Below are 17,091 nucleotides of genomic sequence, written 5' to 3' on the forward strand. Positions count from 1 at the left end.
TCTGTCCCTCAGGTCTGGTGTCCTCTCTGACTTCCTGTCTGTCCCTCAGGTCTGTTGTCCTCTCTGACTTCCCGTCTGTCCCTCAGGTCCGGTGTCCTCTCTGACTTCCTGTCTGTTCCTCAGGTCTGGTGTCCTCTCTGAGTCTCCGTCTGTCCCTCAGGTTGTCCTCTCTGACTTCCTGTCTGTCCCTCAGGGTGTCCTCTCTTACTTCCCATCTGTCCCTCAGGTCTGGTGTCCTCTCTAAGTCTCCGTCTGTCCCTCAGGTCTGGTGTCCTCTCTGACTTCCTGTCTGTCCCTCAGGTTGTCCTCTCTGACCTCCTGTCCGTCCCCCAGGTCTGTCCGTCCTCCAGAGGATCTTGGACACGGCGGCGGAGCGGAGCTGGCAAGTGACGTCCGTTAACTTGGACTCGTTGACTGAAGCTGCGTTCGTCAAGCTGCTGACGGACCTCGACTACAAGAAGGACTTCCAGATCCTCATCGACTGTGAGCTGGAGAGACTCAGCTCCATCCTCCACCTGGTAAACCTCCACCCTCTACTCCACCCTAACCTCCACCCTCAGCTCCATCCTCCACCTGGTATACCTCCACCCTCTACTCCACCCTTACCTCCACCCTCAGCTCCATCCTCCACCTGGTAAACCTCCACCCTCTACTCCACCCTAACCTCCACCCTCAGCTCCATCCTCCACCTGGTAAACCTCCACCCTCTACTCCACCCTAACCTCCACCCTCAGCTCCATCCTCCACCTGGTATACCTCCACCCTCTACTCCACCCTTACCTCCACCCTCAGCTCCATCCTCCACCTGGTATACCTCCACCCTCTACTCCACCCTAACCTCCACCCTCAGCTCCATCCTCCACCTGGTAAACCTCCACCCTCAGCTCCATCCTCCACCCTCTACTCCACCCTAACCTCCACCCGCAGCTCCATCCTCCACCTGGTAAACCTCCATTGATTGATTGATTGATTGATTGATTGATTGATTGATTGATTGATTGATTGATTGATTGATTGATTGATTGACTGATGTTTGATTGTTTATGTGGTTTTTACTGTATTGTGATTATGATCCCGGTTCCTCCGGCGGTAGAACCAGAAAGCTCCGAGTCAATGAGAAGAAATACTGATGATGTCGGCGACTTTCTGCTCTGTGAATCTACAAATGGAAGAAGTGAAGGAACCCTTCGTCTTCTCTTCGTCTTTTCTTCATCTTCTCTTCGTCTTCTCTTCGTCTTCCCTTCGTCTTCCCTTCGTCTTCTCTTCGTCTTCTCGTCTTCCCTTTGTCTTCTCTTCGTCTTCTCTTCTTCCTCTTCGTCTTCTCTTCATCTTCTCTTCTTCCTTATAAAACCAGATTATTGATGTTTTGAACCCAATAACTAGAGAGGAAGAGTTAGAGAGGAAGAGGAGGAGGAGGAGGAGGAGGAGGAGGAGGAGGTGGTGGTGATGAAGATGATGAAGATGAATGTGTTTCATCATCATTAGATGTAATCAGCATCATGTCCTCTTCTGTCCTCAGATTGCTGCTCAGAGGAGGAACCTGAAGAACTACCACTACATCCTGGCCAACCTGGTGAGAGTCAGAACCCGAACCCTGACTGGAGGAGAGGAGGAGCACGGTGTGTGTGTGTGTGTGTGCACGTCAGCAGGCTCTGATGGATGTATATATATGTGTGTGTGTGTGTGTGTGTGTGTGTGTGTGCACACAGGGCTTCCTGGACCTGAACATGACGGAGTTCCAGAAGCTGGGTCCCAACGTGACGGGCCTCCAGCTGGTGAACTGGTCCGATCCAATGGTGGACAAGATGGACCAGGACTGGCTGGACTTCGACAGCAAAGACCTGAAACTGGCCCGCAGGAGGCTCAGGGTACACACACACGCACGCACGCACGCACGCACGCACGCACGCACGCACGCACGCTCGCTCGCACGCACGCACGCACGTACGCACGCTCGCACGCACACACACATTGCATTGACTTACAATCAGAGCTGTCAATCAATTAAAATATTGAATCACTAATTAATCACGTTTCGTCTGTTCTAAATGAACCTTAAAGTTCCTGTTAGTAACTTGTTCCTCGTATAAATCATTGCTGGTCGGTGTCTCATGGTCTCTCACGTTTAGTTACCAGTAGTTTATATAACAGTCAGCAGTAGTTTATATAACAGTCAGCAGTAGTTTATATAACAGTTAGCAGTAGTTTATATAACAGTTAGCAGTAGTTTATATAACAGTTAGCAGTAGTTTATATAACAGTTAGCAGTAGTTTATATAACAGTCAGCAGTAGTTTATATGACAGTTAGCAGTAGTTTATATGACAGTTAGCAGTAGTTTATATAACAGTCAGCAGTAGTTTATATAACAGTTAGCAGTAGTTTATATAACAGTCAGCAGTAGTTTATATGACAGTTAGCAGTAGTTTATATGACAGTTAGCAGTAGTTTACATAACAGTTAGCAGTAGTTTATATAACAGTCAGCAGTAGTTTATATAACAGTCAGCAGTAGTTTATATGACAGTCAGCAGTAGTTTATATAACAGTTAGCAGTAGTTTATATAACAGTCAGCAGTAGTTTATATAACAGTCAGCAGTAGTTTATATAACAGTCAGCAGTAGTTTATATAACAGTCAGCAGTAGTTTATATAACAGTCAGCAGTAGTTTATATAACAGTCAGCAGTAGTTTATATAACAGTTAGCAGTAGTTTATATGACAGTCAGCAGTAGTTTATATAACAGTCAGCAGTAGTTTATATAACAGTCAACAGTAGTTTATATAACAGTTAGCAGTAGTTTATATAACAGTCAGCAGTAGTTTATATAACAGTCAGCAGTAGTTTATATAACAGTTAGCAGTAGTTTATATAACAGTCAGCAGTAGTTTATATAACAGTCAGCAGTAGTTTATATAACAGTCAGCAGTAGTTTATATAACAGTTAGCAGTAGTTTATATGACAGTCAGCAGTAGTTTATATAACAGTCAGCAGTAGTTTATATAACAGTCAACAGTAGTTTATATGACAGTCAGCAGTAGTTTATATAACAGTCAGCAGTAGTTTATATAACAGTTAGCAGTAGTTTATATAACAGTCAGCAGTAGTTTATATAACAGTTAGCAGTAGTTTATATAACAGTTAGCAGTAGTTTATATAACAGTTAGCAGTAGTTTATATAACAGTCAGCAGTAGTTTATATAACAGTCAGCAGTAGTTTATATAACAGTCAGCAGTAGTTTATATAACAGTCAGCAGTAGTTTATATAACAGTCAGCAGTAGTTTATATGACAGTCAGCAGTAGTTTATATAACAGTTAGCAGTAGTTTATATAACAGTCAGCAGTAGTTTATATAACAGTTAGCAGTAGTTTATATAACAGTCAGCAGTAGTTTATATAACAGTTAGCAGTAGTTTATATGACAGTCAGCAGTAGTTTATATAACAGTCAGCAGTAGTTTATATAACAGTCAGCAGTAGTTTATATAACAGTCAGCAGTAGTTTATATAACAGTTAGCAGTAGTTTATATAACAGTTAGCAGTAGTTTATATGACAGTCAGCAGTAGTTTATATAACAGTCAGCAGTAGTTTATATAACAGTTAGCAGTAGTTTATATAACAGTTAGCAGTAGTTTATATAACAGTCAGCAGTAGTTTATATAACAGTCAGCAGTAGTTTATATAACAGTTAGCAGTAGTTTATATAACAGTTAGCAGTAGTTTATATAACAGTCAGCAGTAGTTTATATAACAGTTAGCAGTAGTTTATATAACAGTCAGCAGTAGTTTATATAACAGTTAGCAGTAGTTTATATAACAGTCAGCAGTAGTTTATATAACAGTTAGCAGTAGTTTATATGACAGTCAGCAGTAGTTTATATAACAGTTAGCAGTAGTTTATATAACAGTCAGCAGTAGTTTGTATGACAGTCAGCAGTAGTTTATATAACAGTCAGCAGTAGTTTACATAACAGTCAGCAGTAGTTTATATAACAGTTAGCAGTAGTTTATATAACAGTCAGCAGTAGTTTATATAACAGTTAGCAGTAGTTTATATAACAGTCAGCAGTAGTTTATATAACAGTCAGCAGTAGTTTATATAACAGTCAGCAGTAGTTTATATAACAGTTAGCAGTAGTTTATATAACAGTTAGCAGTAGTTTATATAACAGTCAGCAGTAGTTTATATAACAGTTAGCAGTAGTTTATATAACAGTCAGCAGTAGTTTATATAACAGTTAGCAGTAGTTTATATGACAGTCAGCAGTAGTTTATATAACAGTTAGCAGTAGTTTATATAACAGTCAGCAGTAGTTTATATGACAGTCAGCAGTAGTTTATATAACAGTCAGCAGTAGTTTATATAACAGTCAGCAGTAGTTTATATAACAGTTAGCAGTAGTTTATATAACAGTCAGCAGTAGTTTATATAACAGTTAGCAGTAGTTTATATAACAGTCAGCAGTAGTTTATATAACAGTCAGCAGTAGTTTATATAACAGTCAGCAGTAGTTTATATGACAGTCAGCAGTAGTTTATATAACAGTTAGCAGTAGTTTATATGACAGTCAGCAGTAGTTTATATAACAGTTAGCAGTAGTTTATATGACAGTCAGCAGTAGTTTATATAACAGTCAGCAGTAGTTTATATAACAGTTAGCAGTAGTTTATATAACAGTCAGCAGTAGTTTATATAACAGTCAGCAGTAGTTTATATAACAGTCAGCAGTAGTTTATATAACAGTCAGCAGTAGTTTATATAACAGTTAGCAGTAGTTTATATAACAGTCAGCAGTAGTTTATATAACAGTTAGCAGTAGTTTATATAACAGTTAGCAGTAGTTTATATAACAGTCAGCAGTAGTTTATATAACAGTCAGCAGTAGTTTATATAACAGTTAGCAGTAGTTTATATAACAGTCAGCAGTAGTTTATATGAAAGTGGGTCTGATATCAATCAGAGATAATAACAAACTGGAACCTCACGGCTCCACCACCAACTGACATCATAATAATAAAACATTTTAAGGGTTCTAACTTCTTCGTCATCCTCAGTACACGGGAGCTCTGACCTACGATGGTGTCAGCGTCATGGCGACAGCTTTCCAGAACCTGCGGCGCCAGCGCATCGACATCTCTCGCCGTGGCAACGCAGGGGAGTGTCTGGCCAACCCTCCAGCCCCCTGGGGACAGGGCATCGACATCCAGAGAGCTCTACAGCAGGTACACCGACAGTACAGCCATAAAACTACAGTCAGAAATACTCAGAGAGCTCTACAACAGGTAGACCGACAGTACAGCCAGAAAACTACAGTCAGAAATACTCAGAGATCTCTACAGCAGGTAGACCGACAGTACAGCCATAAAACTACAGTCAGAAATACTCAGAGATCTCTACAGCAGGTAGACCGACAGTACAGCCATAAAACTACAGTCAGAAATACTCAGAGAGCTCTACAGCAGGTAGACCGACAGTACAGCCATAAAACTACAGTCAGAAATACTCAGAGAGCTCTACAGCAGGTAGACCGACAGTACAGCCATAAAACTACAGTCAGAAATACTCAGAGAGCTCTACAGCAGGTACACCGACAGTACAGCCATAAAACTACAGTCAGAAATACTCAGAGAGCTCTACAGCAGGTAGACCAACAGTACAGCCATAAAACTACAGTCAGAAATACTCAGAGAGCTCTACAGCAGGTAGACCGACAGTACAGCCATAAAACTACAGTCAGAAATACTCAGAGAGCTCTACAGCAGGTAGACCGACAGTACAGCCATAAAACTACAGTCAGAAATACTCAGAGAGCTCTACAGCAGGTACACCGACAGTACAGCCAGAAAACTACAGTCAGAAATACTCAGAGAGCTCTACAGCAGGTACACCGACAGTACAGCCATAAAACTACAGTCAGAAATACTCAGAGAGCTCTACAGCAGGTACACCGACAGTACAGCCATAAAACTACAGTCAGAAATACTCAGAGAGCTCTACAGCAGGTAGACCGACAGTACAGCCATAAAACTACAGTCAGAAATACTCATGCTTGTGTTTGTGTGCAGGTGCGTCTGGAGGGGCTGACGGGTCGTGTCCAGTTTGACGAGCGAGGACATCGAACCAACTACACTCTGAGTGTGATGGAGCTGAGCCCCCTCGGGCCCAGAAAGGTGCTGCTTCTCTTAAATCAGCTGGATTCTAGCAGAGGTTTGGTGTAGAGTCACTCTGTAGAGAGTCTAGTAGAGGTTTGATGTGGAGTCACTCTGTAGAGAGTCTAGTAGAGGTTTGGTGTAGAGTCACTCTGTAGAGAGTCTAGTAGAGGTTTGATGTGGAGTCACTCTGTAGAGAGTCTAGTAGAGGTTTGGTGTAGAGTCACTCTGTAGAGAGTCTAGTAGAGGTTTGGTGTAGAGTCACTCTGTAGAGAGTCTAGTAGAGGTTTGGTGTAGAGTCACTCTGTAGAGAGTCTAGTAGAGGTTTGGTGTAGAGTCACTCTGTAGAGAGTCTAGTAGAGGTTTGGTGAGGAGTCTCTGTAGAGAGTCTAGTAGAGGTTTGGTGTAGAGTCACTCTGTAGAGAGTCTAGTAGAGGTTTGGTGTAGAGTCACTCTGTAGAGAGTCTAGTAGAGGTTTGGTGTAGAGTCACTCTGTAGAGAGTCTAGTAGAGGTTTGGTGAGGAGTCTCTGTAGAGAGTCTAGTAGAGGTTTGGTGTAGAGTCACTCTGTAGAGAGTCTAGTAGAGGTTTGATGTGGAGTCACTCTGCAGAGAGTCTAGTAGAGGTTTGGTGTAGAGTCACTCTGTAGAGAGTCTAGTAGAGGTTTGGTGTAGAGTCACTCTGCAGAGAGTCTAGTAGAGGTTTGATGTGGAGTCACTCTGTAGAGAGTCTAGTAGAGGTTTGGTGTAGAGTCACTCTGTAGAGAGTCTAGTAGAGGTTTGGTGTAGAGTCACTCTGTAGAGAGTCTAGTAGAGGTTTGGTGTAGAGTCACTCTGTAGAGAGTCTAGTAGAGGTTTGGTGTAGAGTCACTCTGTAGAGAGTCTAGTAGAGGTTTGGTGTAGAGTCACTCTGTAGAGAGTCTAGTAGAGGTTTGGTGTAGAGTCACTCTGTAGAGAGTCTAGTAGAGGTTTGGTGTAGAGTCACTCTGTAGAGAGTCTAGTAGAGGTTTGGTGTAGGAGTCACTCTGTAGAGAGTCTAGTAGAGGTTTGGTGTAGAGTCACTCTGTAGAGAGTCTAGTAGAGGTTTGGTGTAGAGTCACTCTGTAGAGAGTCTAGTAGAGGTTTGGTGTAGAGTCACTCTGTAGAGAGTCTAGTAGAGGTTTGGTGTAGAGTCACTCTGTAGAGAGTCTAGTAGAGGTTTGGTGTAGAGTCACTCTGTAGAGAGTCTAGTAGAGGTTTGGTGTAGAGTCACTCTGCAGAGAGTCTAGTAGAGGTTTGGTGTAGAGTCACTCTGCAGAGAGTCTAGTAGAGGTTTGGTGTAGAGTCACTCTGTAGAGAGTCTAGTAGAGGTTTGGTGTAGAGTCACTCTGTAGAGAGTCTAGTAGAGGTTTGGTGTAGAGTCACTCTGTAGAGAGTCTAGTAGAGGTTTGGTGTAGAGTCACTCTGTAGAGAGTCTAGTAGAGGTTTGGTGTAGAGTCACTCTGTAGAGAGTCTAGTAGAGGTTTGGTGTAGAGTCACTCTGTAGAGAGTCTAGTAGAGGTTTGGTGTAGAGTCACTCTGTAGAGAGTCTAGTAGAGGTTTGGTGTAGAGTCACTCTGCAGAGAGTCTGCAGGGTTTTCACCACATCAGCTCATTTCAGTAATTAGCTCCCCGTCCTCTGATGATTAAAGGTGTGATAATCGCTGGAATCAGCTGCTTCAGCTTCTTTGCTGTTAAAACCTGCAGACGCTCAGCTTTCTGTTGAACTGCATCACCACAGACCTACAGTACCAGTCATCACTGTAATAAGGAGCAGTAACATCTTTACCATCATTTACTACAGTAAAACTCCTTCATTCAAAATGTTACTTAACATTAGACGTCCACCTACATGTTCAGATCGGCTACTGGAACGAGAGGAGAGGCTACGTGAACACGGCCGTCTACAAGCCGGTGGTGGAGGAGTTCCACGGTCTACAGAACAAAACCTACGTCATCACTACCATACTGGTAAGACTGGTGAGGCTGGGACGACGTGATGCTGGTCACTTTCCTGTGGTTTTAGCTTCCAGACCAACTCAATGTGGAGGTGAACTGTCAGTAACGCCGTCTGTCTCCGTACAGGAAGCTCCCTACATGATGCTGAAGAAGAACCACGAGCAGTTTGAAGGAAACGAGAGGTACGAAGGTTACTGCGCCGAACTGGCGGCGGAGATCGCCAAACACGTGAGCTTCGTGTACCGACTGGAGCTGGTGAGCGACGGCAAGTACGGAGCCAGAGATGCCGAGACCAAGATGTGGAACGGCATGGTGGGAGAACTGGTGTACGGGGTGAGTTCATGTCAACACATCAAACCAAACCTTCCTGTCTGCAACGCTCAGCTCCGAGCTCATTGATTCCTACTGAAGATCTTTAAAAACACAGGTATATAGTTTCATCAGTAGTAACAGCTGCTCACTATAGACATCTATATATATATATATATATATATATATATATATATATTTTATTAATCCATTGAATTTGATGGGATTGAGTCAAAATAATATATAATAATAGAAAGAAAAAAATAATCTTTCTGCCAAATCATTTTTTTTTCTGACTTTCCTCTTTCTGGATTGCGGGATCAGTCTTCCTCCCTGAGCATCTAAAAACAGCCTGCTATCAACAAACCGTGTTCCAATAACACGCCGAGTCTTGTCATTTATTTGTTTCCGCGTGTCATTTCACGCCACAGAAACAACAGACACTCTGGAAGTCAGGTGACATAGTATGAAGAGCGAGAAAGTGCTCACAGGGAGGTCGGGGTGGATGGACGGGTCCAACAAACACAGGACTTTGACCCAGGACACCTCTGGTGCCCCTTGTGAGGCGTATCACCTAATTTGCATAATAAACATACATACTTTAATCCAAACGGGTAGGGGGGTTAGGATTAGGGTAACTAACCCGAACCCAGGGAGGGAGGCAGGCAGGGAGGTTCTCTGACCATCACTCTGTTCTCTGACCATCACTCTATTCTCTGATGGTCAGAGAACAGAGTGATGGTCAGCGTGTAAAGGTGTGAGTTGTTCCAGTAGGTGTGAACGACTCCTCTCTCTCTCTCTCTCTCTCTGTCTCTCTCTCTCTCTCTCTGTCTCTCTCTCTCTCTCTCTCTCTCTCTCTCTCTCTCTCTGTCTGCAGAAGGCTGACGTGGCGGTCGCCCCGCTGACCATCACTCTAGTCAGAGAGCAGGTGATCGACTTCACCAAACCTTTCATGTCTCTGGGAATCTCCATCATGATCAAGAAACCCATCAAGTCCAAACCGGGCGTGTTCTCCTTCCTCGACCCGCTGGCCTACGAGATCTGGATGTGCATCGTCTTCGCCTACATCGGAGTCAGCGTGGTGCTCTTCCTGGTCAGAGTGATGAGGATACTTTTACTACATAAAGCTGATAGTACTTGTGTACTTGTACTACTGATACATTAAGTACCTGTAGCTGATAGTACTTGTGTACTTGTACTACTGATACATTAAGTACCTGTAGCTGATAGTACTTGTGTACTTGTACTACTGATACATTAAGTACCTGTAGCTGACAGTACTTGTGTACTTGTACTACTGATACATTAAGTACCTGTAGCTGACAGTACTTGTGTACTTGTACTACTGATACATTAAGTACCTGTAGCTGACAGTACTTGTGTACTTGTACTACTGATACATTAAGTACCTGTAGCTGACAGTACTTGTGTACTTGTACTACTGACAGTACCTGTCTTGTGTGTCTCAGGTGAGTCGGTTCAGTCCGTATGAATGGAAGGGTGAAGACTCTGATGATGATGAAGATGAAACTCTGCCCTCCTCTTCCTCTCGACGAGCTCTTCCTACCTCATCCTCTGAACTCGCTCTCTCTACAGGTATCTTCATCTTCATCATCCTCCTCCTTTTCATCATTGTGTGTAACTTCCAGTTTATCTAGTTTATGGTTCTTCAGTACTGTGATGTGGTTTTGTTCCTTCAGGGTTCTCCCAGAACCAGAACCAGAACCAGAACCAGAACCAGCAGAAAGAGAAGGAGAGTCTAGAACACACCAACGACTTTGGGATCTTTAACTCTCTGTGGTTCTCCCTCGGAGCCTTCATGCAGCAGGGCTGTGACATCTCCCCCAGGTAAGACACCTGGACACCTGGACACCTGGACAGACAGAGTAGGACACCTGGACAGACAGGGTAGGACACCTGGACAGACAGGGTAGGACACCTGGACAGACAGGTAGGACTCCCGAAGGCAGAGCCATCGGTGTGTGAATGAGTCTTTAGATTATCCTGATGGGCAAAGTTGGCGCCTTAGCAGCCTCTGATATCAGTGTATGAATGTGTGTGTGAATGTGTGTGTGAATGTGTGTGTGAATACTGACATGTAGTGTAGAGAGCTTTGAGTGGTCGGAAGACTAGAAAAGCGCTATATAAGTCCAAGTACATTTACCATTTACCATTACCAGAGGCCCTGTTCACACCTGGTATTAACATGTGTCCTCGGAGGCCCTGTTCACACCTAATCCGATCACTGAGGACGCATCTTAATGCCAGGTGTGAACAGGGCCTGAGACTATGGTATTTAGAAAGCTGTCCATTGAGCCGTCCTCTCCTCCATCCTCTCCTCCGTCGTCCTCAGGTCTCTCTCCGGTCGCATCGTGGGAGGAGTCTGGTGGTTCTTCACCCTCATCATCATCTCCTCCTACACAGCCAACCTGGCAGCCTTCCTCACGGTGGAGAGGATGGTCTCTCCCATCGAGGGTTCAGAGGACCTGGCCAAGCAGACGGAGATCGCCTACGGGACGCTGGACGGAGGCTCCACCAAAGAGTTCTTCAAGGTCAGGACACAAAGTTCTTCTCTCTATATAATAACTGTTGCTGAACTTTGTGCTCGGTCTGGATGTGAACGTGGTTATTTAAAGTTAACGGCGGCGGCGGCGGCGGCGGCAGCGGCGGCGGCAGCGGCGGCGGCAGCGGCGGCGGCGGCGGCGCTCGTTGTCCCTCAGTAACATGCAGTATATATGAAGCCCTGATGATCTGTTCCTGTCTTTACACTCTACTCCTGCTGCAGCGGTCAAAGATTGCCGTTTTCGAGAAGATGTGGTCGTACATGCGGAGCGCCGACCCCTCGGTGTTCGTCAAGAACACCAACGAGGGCGTCAGTCGGGTCAGGAAGTCGAAGGGGAAGTACGCCTACCTGCTGGAGTCCTCCATGAACGAGTACATCGAGCAGAGGAAGCCATGCGACACCATGAAGGTCGGAGGCAACCTGGACTCTAAAGGTTACGGAGTGGCCACGCCCAAAGGATCGCCTCTCAGGTACACTCTGAGTCTCTGGACCGGGACCGGCCATGTTGGTGTTCTGTCTGTTTTAGTGGGAAATGAGGCCAATCAGAACCGCAGAAACAGCTCGGGTTGATCCACGCCATCGACACGCTGCACATGTTGAATTATTATCATTATTCCTTCTCGTTTTCTTGGTTTAAATCAAAGGTTCATGGATGGATTAAAGATTGTATTTCATTTATAACAGGATTAGTTACATGAACCTTTTTATTTTAGAAGATGAACATCAGTTGTGTGATGTGAACAGTGGGCCCGGCCTGCAGAGGTTCGGACTCCAGTCATGGTTTCGATGACTTCAGACTGGACCTGATAACATCCAAAGGACTCGCTGACGTTAACATCAACGACTCAAATCAACTCATTCAGAGGCGGAGCATGCTGACGTTAACATCAACGACTCATATCAACTCATTCAGAGGCGGAGCATTCTGACGTTAACATCAACGACTCATATCAACTCATTCAGAGGCGGAGCATTCTGACGTTAACATCAACGACTCATATCAACTCATTCAGAGGCGGAGCATTCTGACGTTAACATCAACGACTCATATCAACTCATTCAGAGGCGGAGCATGCTGACGTTAACATCAACGACTCATATCAACTCATTCAGAGGCGGAGCATTCTGACGTTAACATCAACGACTCATATCAACTCATTCAGAGGCGGAGCATGCTGACGTTAACATCAACGACTCATATCAACTCATTCAGAGGCGGAGCATTCTGACATTAACATCAACGACTCATATGAACTCATTCAGAGGCGGAGCATGCTGACGTTAACATCAACGACTCATATCAGCTCATTCAGAGGCGGAGCATGCTGACGTTAACATCAACGACTCATATCAACTCATTCAGAGGCGGAGCATGCTGACGTTAACATCAACAACTCATATCAACTCATTCAGAGGCGGAGCATGCTGACGTTAACATCAACGACTCATATCAACTCATTCAGAGGCGGAGCATGCTGACGTTAACATCAACAACTCATATCAGCTCATTCAGAGGCGGAGCATGCTGACGTTAACATCAACGACTCATATCAACTCATTCAGAGGCGGAGCATGCTGACGTTAACATCAACGACTCATATGAACTCATTCAGAGACGGAGCATGCTGACGTTAACATCAACGACTCATATGAACTCATTCAGAGGCGGAGCATGCTGACGTTAACATCAACAACTCATATCAACTCATTCAGAGGCGGAGCATGCTGACGTTAACATCAACAACTCATATCAGCTCATTCAGAGACGGAGCATGCTGACGTTAACATCAACAACTCATATCAGCTCATTCAGAGGCGGAGCATGCTGACGTTAACATCAACGACTCATATCAACTCATTCAGAGACGGAGCATGCTGACGTTAACATCAACGACTCATATCAACTCATTCAGAGACAAATGACTTTGTATCGCAGACAATCAGGACAAGCGCACCTAGCAACCTCCCAGAATCACCATAACAACCAGTCATAGAAGTACATAGCAATCATATTTGTCCACTCCCATGTTGATAAGAGTATTAAATAATTGATTAATCTCCTTTAAGGGACATTTTGAACAGATAAAACATGTGTGATTAATTAGTGATGAAATATTGGACTTGATTGACAGCCCTGGTTAAAATGCATTATGAGTTGTTGAGGACTTAGTCTAGAGGTTAGGACTTGATTTAGTACTTTGGGTCAAGAAGACTTAACTGAGACTTGAAACTCAATGACTTGGTCCACACCTCTGCAGAGTTCTGGTTCCACCAACCCGACCCACAGCTATGCTGAGCTCCTATTGGACCATAGAACAACTGACCGTCACAGAGCAGGACGTCAGTTTAGGGTGTTAGACCTGTTTACTGTTTGTCTGTCTGTTTGTCTGTCTGTCCCACTGTCAGTCTCTTAATCTGTCTCTCTGTCTGTCTTGTCTCTCTCTCTCTCTGTTGTTTGTCGTTGTCTATATGTCTGTCTGTCTGTCTGTCTGTCTGTCTGTCTGTCTGTCTGTCTGTCTCAGTGTTTCAGTCTGTCGGCCTGTTTACCTGTCTGTTCTCCTGTCATCTGTTCTGCCTGTCTGATTGCCAACCTGCCTGTCTCTCTGCCTCTCCAATAATCTATCTGTCTGTCTGTCTGTCTGTCTGTCTATCTATCTATCTATCCATCCGTATTGCTGATGTCAGATAAAACCTTTAATGATGTTAATAGTTACTGAATTAAATCAGAATTTGAACTGAAAGAAGCACCTAGCAACCTCCCAGAATCACCGTAACAACCACTCATAGAAGCACCTAGCAACCTCCCAGAATCACCGTAACAACCACTCATAGAAGCACCTAGCAACCACCCAGAATCACCATAACAACCACTCATAGAAGCACCTAGCAACCTCCCAGAATCACCATAACAACCAGTCATAGAAGCACCTAGCAACCTCCCAGAATCACCATAACAACCAGTCATAGAAGCACCTAGCAACCACCCAGAATCACCATAACAACCAGTCATAGAAGCACCTAGCAACCACCCAGAATCACCGTAACAACCACTCATAGAAGCACCTAGCAACCTCCCAGAATCACCATAACAACCACTCATAGAAGCACCTAGCAACCTCCCAGAATCACCATAACAACCAGTCATAGAAGCACCTAGCAACCACCCAGAATCACCATAACAACCAGTCATAGAAGCACCTAGCAACCACCCAGAATCACCATAACAACCAATCATAGAAGCACCTAGCAACCACCCAGAATCACCATAACAACCAGTCATAGAAGCACCTAGCAACCACCCAGAATCACCATAACAACCACTCATAGAAGCACCTAGCAACCTCCCAGAATCACCGTAACAACCAGTCATAGAAGCACCTAGCAACCACCAAGAATCACCATAACAACCAGTCATAGAAGCACCGGGCAACCACCCAGAATCACCATAACAACCAGTCATAGAAGCACCTAGCAACCTCCCAGAATCACCATAACAACCAGTCATAGAAGCACCTAGCAACCACCCAGAATCACCATAACAACCAGTCATAGAAGCACCTAGCAACCACCCAGAATCACCATAACAACCACTCATAGAAGCACCTAGCAACCTCCCAGAATCACCATAACAACCAGTCATAGAAGCACCTAGCAACCACCCAGAATCACCATAACAACCACTCATAGAAGCACCTAGCAACCTCCCAGAATCACCGTAACAACCACTCATAGAAGCACCTAGCAACCTCCCAGAATCACCGTAACAACCACTCATAGAAGCACCTAGCAACCACCCAGAATCACCATAACAACCAATCATAGAAGCACCTAGCAACCTCCCAGAATCACCATAACAACCAGTCATAAAAGCACCTAGCAACCACCCAGAATCACCGTAACAACCAGTCATAGAAGCACCTAGCAACCTCCCAGAATCACCGTAACAACCAGTCATAGAAGCACCTAGCAACCACCCAGAATCACCATAACAACCACTCATAGAAGCACCTAGCAACCACCCAGAATCACCGTAACAACCAGTCATAGAAGCACCTAGCAACCTCCCAGAATCACCGTAACAACCACTCATAGAAGCACCTAGCAACCACCCAGAATCACCATAACAACCAGTCATAGAAACACCTAGCAACCTCCCAGAATCAGTATAACAACCAGTCATAGAAGCACCTAGCAACCTCCCAGAATAACCATAACAACCAGTCATAGAAGCACCTAGCAACCACCCAGAATCACCATAACAACCACTCATAGAAGCACCTAGCAACCTCCCAGAATCACCATAACAACCAGTCATAGAAGCACCTAGCAACCACCCAGAATCACCATAACAACCAGTCATAGAAGCACCTAGCAACCACCCAGAATCACCATAACAACCAGTCATAGAAGCACCTAGCAACCACCCAGAATCACCATAACAACCAGTCATAGAAGCACCTAGCAACCTCCCAGAATCACCATAACAACCAGTCATAGAAGCACCTAGCAACCACCCAGAATCACCATAACAACTAGTCATAGAAGCACCTAGCAACCACCCAGAATCACCGTAACAACCACTCATAAAAGCACCTAGCAACCACCCAGAATCACCATAACAACCAGTCATAGAAGCACCTAGCAACCATTCTGAGCAGTTCTACCAAAGAGAGATTTCCTCTCTAAACTTCTCACATGTTTAATTTTTGAACACAATGCATATATATATATAAATATATATATATATAGTTTCTCTTCTTTTTCTCTGCAAGAAAACAAATATGCAGATTAGTTGAACTATGTAATAGTGACGTAATTGGTTGATGTATAAATATTTAAACATTCTTATAGATGAAGGATGATGTACCTTTCTTTTTTTAGACATCTATTCTATCTCTAAAAGCTGAAACATGAACATCATCATTATTTTTATCTGACAGCAGCAGTTGAAAGTCGTGTTTCTTCGCCTGCTTTGTTTCAGCCGTCGGAGACTTTGTCCGTGTTGTTATCAGATGTTCTGTGAGAGGACGTCTCGTTCCCATTCTTTGTGCTTCACATCAGCATTTTACAGGCGACCCAGAGTCAGAGAGAAATGAGTTGCACAGATGAGATTAGTACATGCTGAATGGAGCCTAATAATAATAATAATAACAATAATAATAATAATCTGTGCTCTTGTATGTTGTGATATTAATAGTGTAGAAAACAGAACCAAGCAACGTGTCTTTCTACCTTGGTAGTAAAATGGTTTGAAGTTTGTTGGAAGCAAATTAAGAAGTGATGATTTCTGATGGCAGAATGTAAAGACCCGAACACACTGAGAGCGATGACGCGCTTCACATGATGCTCCTACGGCGCCCTGCAGGGTTACGGTTAGGGTTCGGGTCAGGGTTAGGGTTAGGGGTTAACCCTGCAGGATTAGGGTTAGGGGTTAACCCTGCAGGGTTAGGGTTAGGGTTAGGGGTTAAGCCTGCAGGGTTAGGGGTTAAGCCTGCAGGGTTAGGGGTTAGGGGTTAACCCTGCAGGGTTAGGGTTAGGGTTAGGGGTTAAGCCTGCAGGGTTAGGGGTTAGGGGTTAACCCTGCAGGGTTAGGGGTTAACCCTGCAGGGTTAGGGGTTAGGGTTAGGGGTTAAGCCTGCAGGGTTAGGGGTTAACCCTGCAGGGTTAGGGTTAGGGTTAGGGGTTAAGCCTGCAGGGTTAGGGGTTAAGCCTGCAGGGTTAGGGGTTAAGGGTTAACCCTGCAGGGTTAGGGTTAGGGTTAGGAGTTAAGCCAGCAGGGTTAGGGGTTAGGGGTTAAGCCTGCAGGGTTAGGGGTTAACCCTGCAGGGTTAGGGGTTACCTTAGGGGTTAACCTTAACCCTAACCCTCTACCGGTCCAGCACCGACCTACTACAGGTTTACGTTGTTGGGCCATTTAGACACAGACGCTGTCAGTGTGTTTGGGCCTTAACGTGTAGAAGAAGAGCAGAGCCCTGGAAGTTATTCACCATTTGTGTCAGTCTTTGAGAGCAGTTTCCATAGCATCGGCGTTATAATGCTGAACATATTGAATGAGCTCACTAGTTCCATCTGAACAGACTGTTCTCTGCCT

At 44.5% G+C, this 17,091-nt stretch overlaps 1 protein-coding gene across 3 annotated transcripts in view; it reads left to right on the forward strand.

The window, feature by feature from the left end:
* Positions 1-17,091, forward strand: part of LOC119484503 (glutamate receptor 1-like) — a 55,820-nt gene that overhangs the window by 23,246 nt on the left and 15,483 nt on the right. For 2 of the 3 annotated variants that reach the window (XM_037763344.1, XM_037763345.1), the window contains exons 4-15: positions 334-518; positions 1,520-1,573; positions 1,710-1,868; positions 5,059-5,226; positions 6,070-6,174; positions 8,030-8,140; positions 8,255-8,461; positions 9,315-9,530; positions 9,907-10,033; positions 10,138-10,285; positions 10,791-10,989; positions 11,223-11,470. In XM_037763344.1, coding sequence (XP_037619272.1) covers positions 334-518; positions 1,520-1,573; positions 1,710-1,868; positions 5,059-5,226; positions 6,070-6,174; positions 8,030-8,140; positions 8,255-8,461; positions 9,315-9,530; positions 9,907-10,033; positions 10,138-10,285; positions 10,791-10,989; positions 11,223-11,470 — 1,927 coding nt within the window. Of the gene's footprint in view, positions 1-333; positions 519-1,519; positions 1,574-1,709; positions 1,869-5,058; positions 5,227-6,069; positions 6,175-8,029; positions 8,141-8,254; positions 8,462-9,314; positions 9,531-9,906; positions 10,034-10,137; positions 10,286-10,790; positions 10,990-11,222; positions 11,471-13,522; positions 14,837-17,091 lie in introns of those variants that run through there. The other variant, XM_037763346.1, reaches the window with a different exon arrangement.

This window comes from Sebastes umbrosus, unplaced genomic scaffold (assembly GCF_015220745.1).
Source record: "Sebastes umbrosus isolate fSebUmb1 unplaced genomic scaffold, fSebUmb1.pri scaffold_88_arrow_ctg1, whole genome shotgun sequence".
Taxonomy (NCBI): Eukaryota; Metazoa; Chordata; class Actinopteri; order Perciformes; family Sebastidae; genus Sebastes; species Sebastes umbrosus.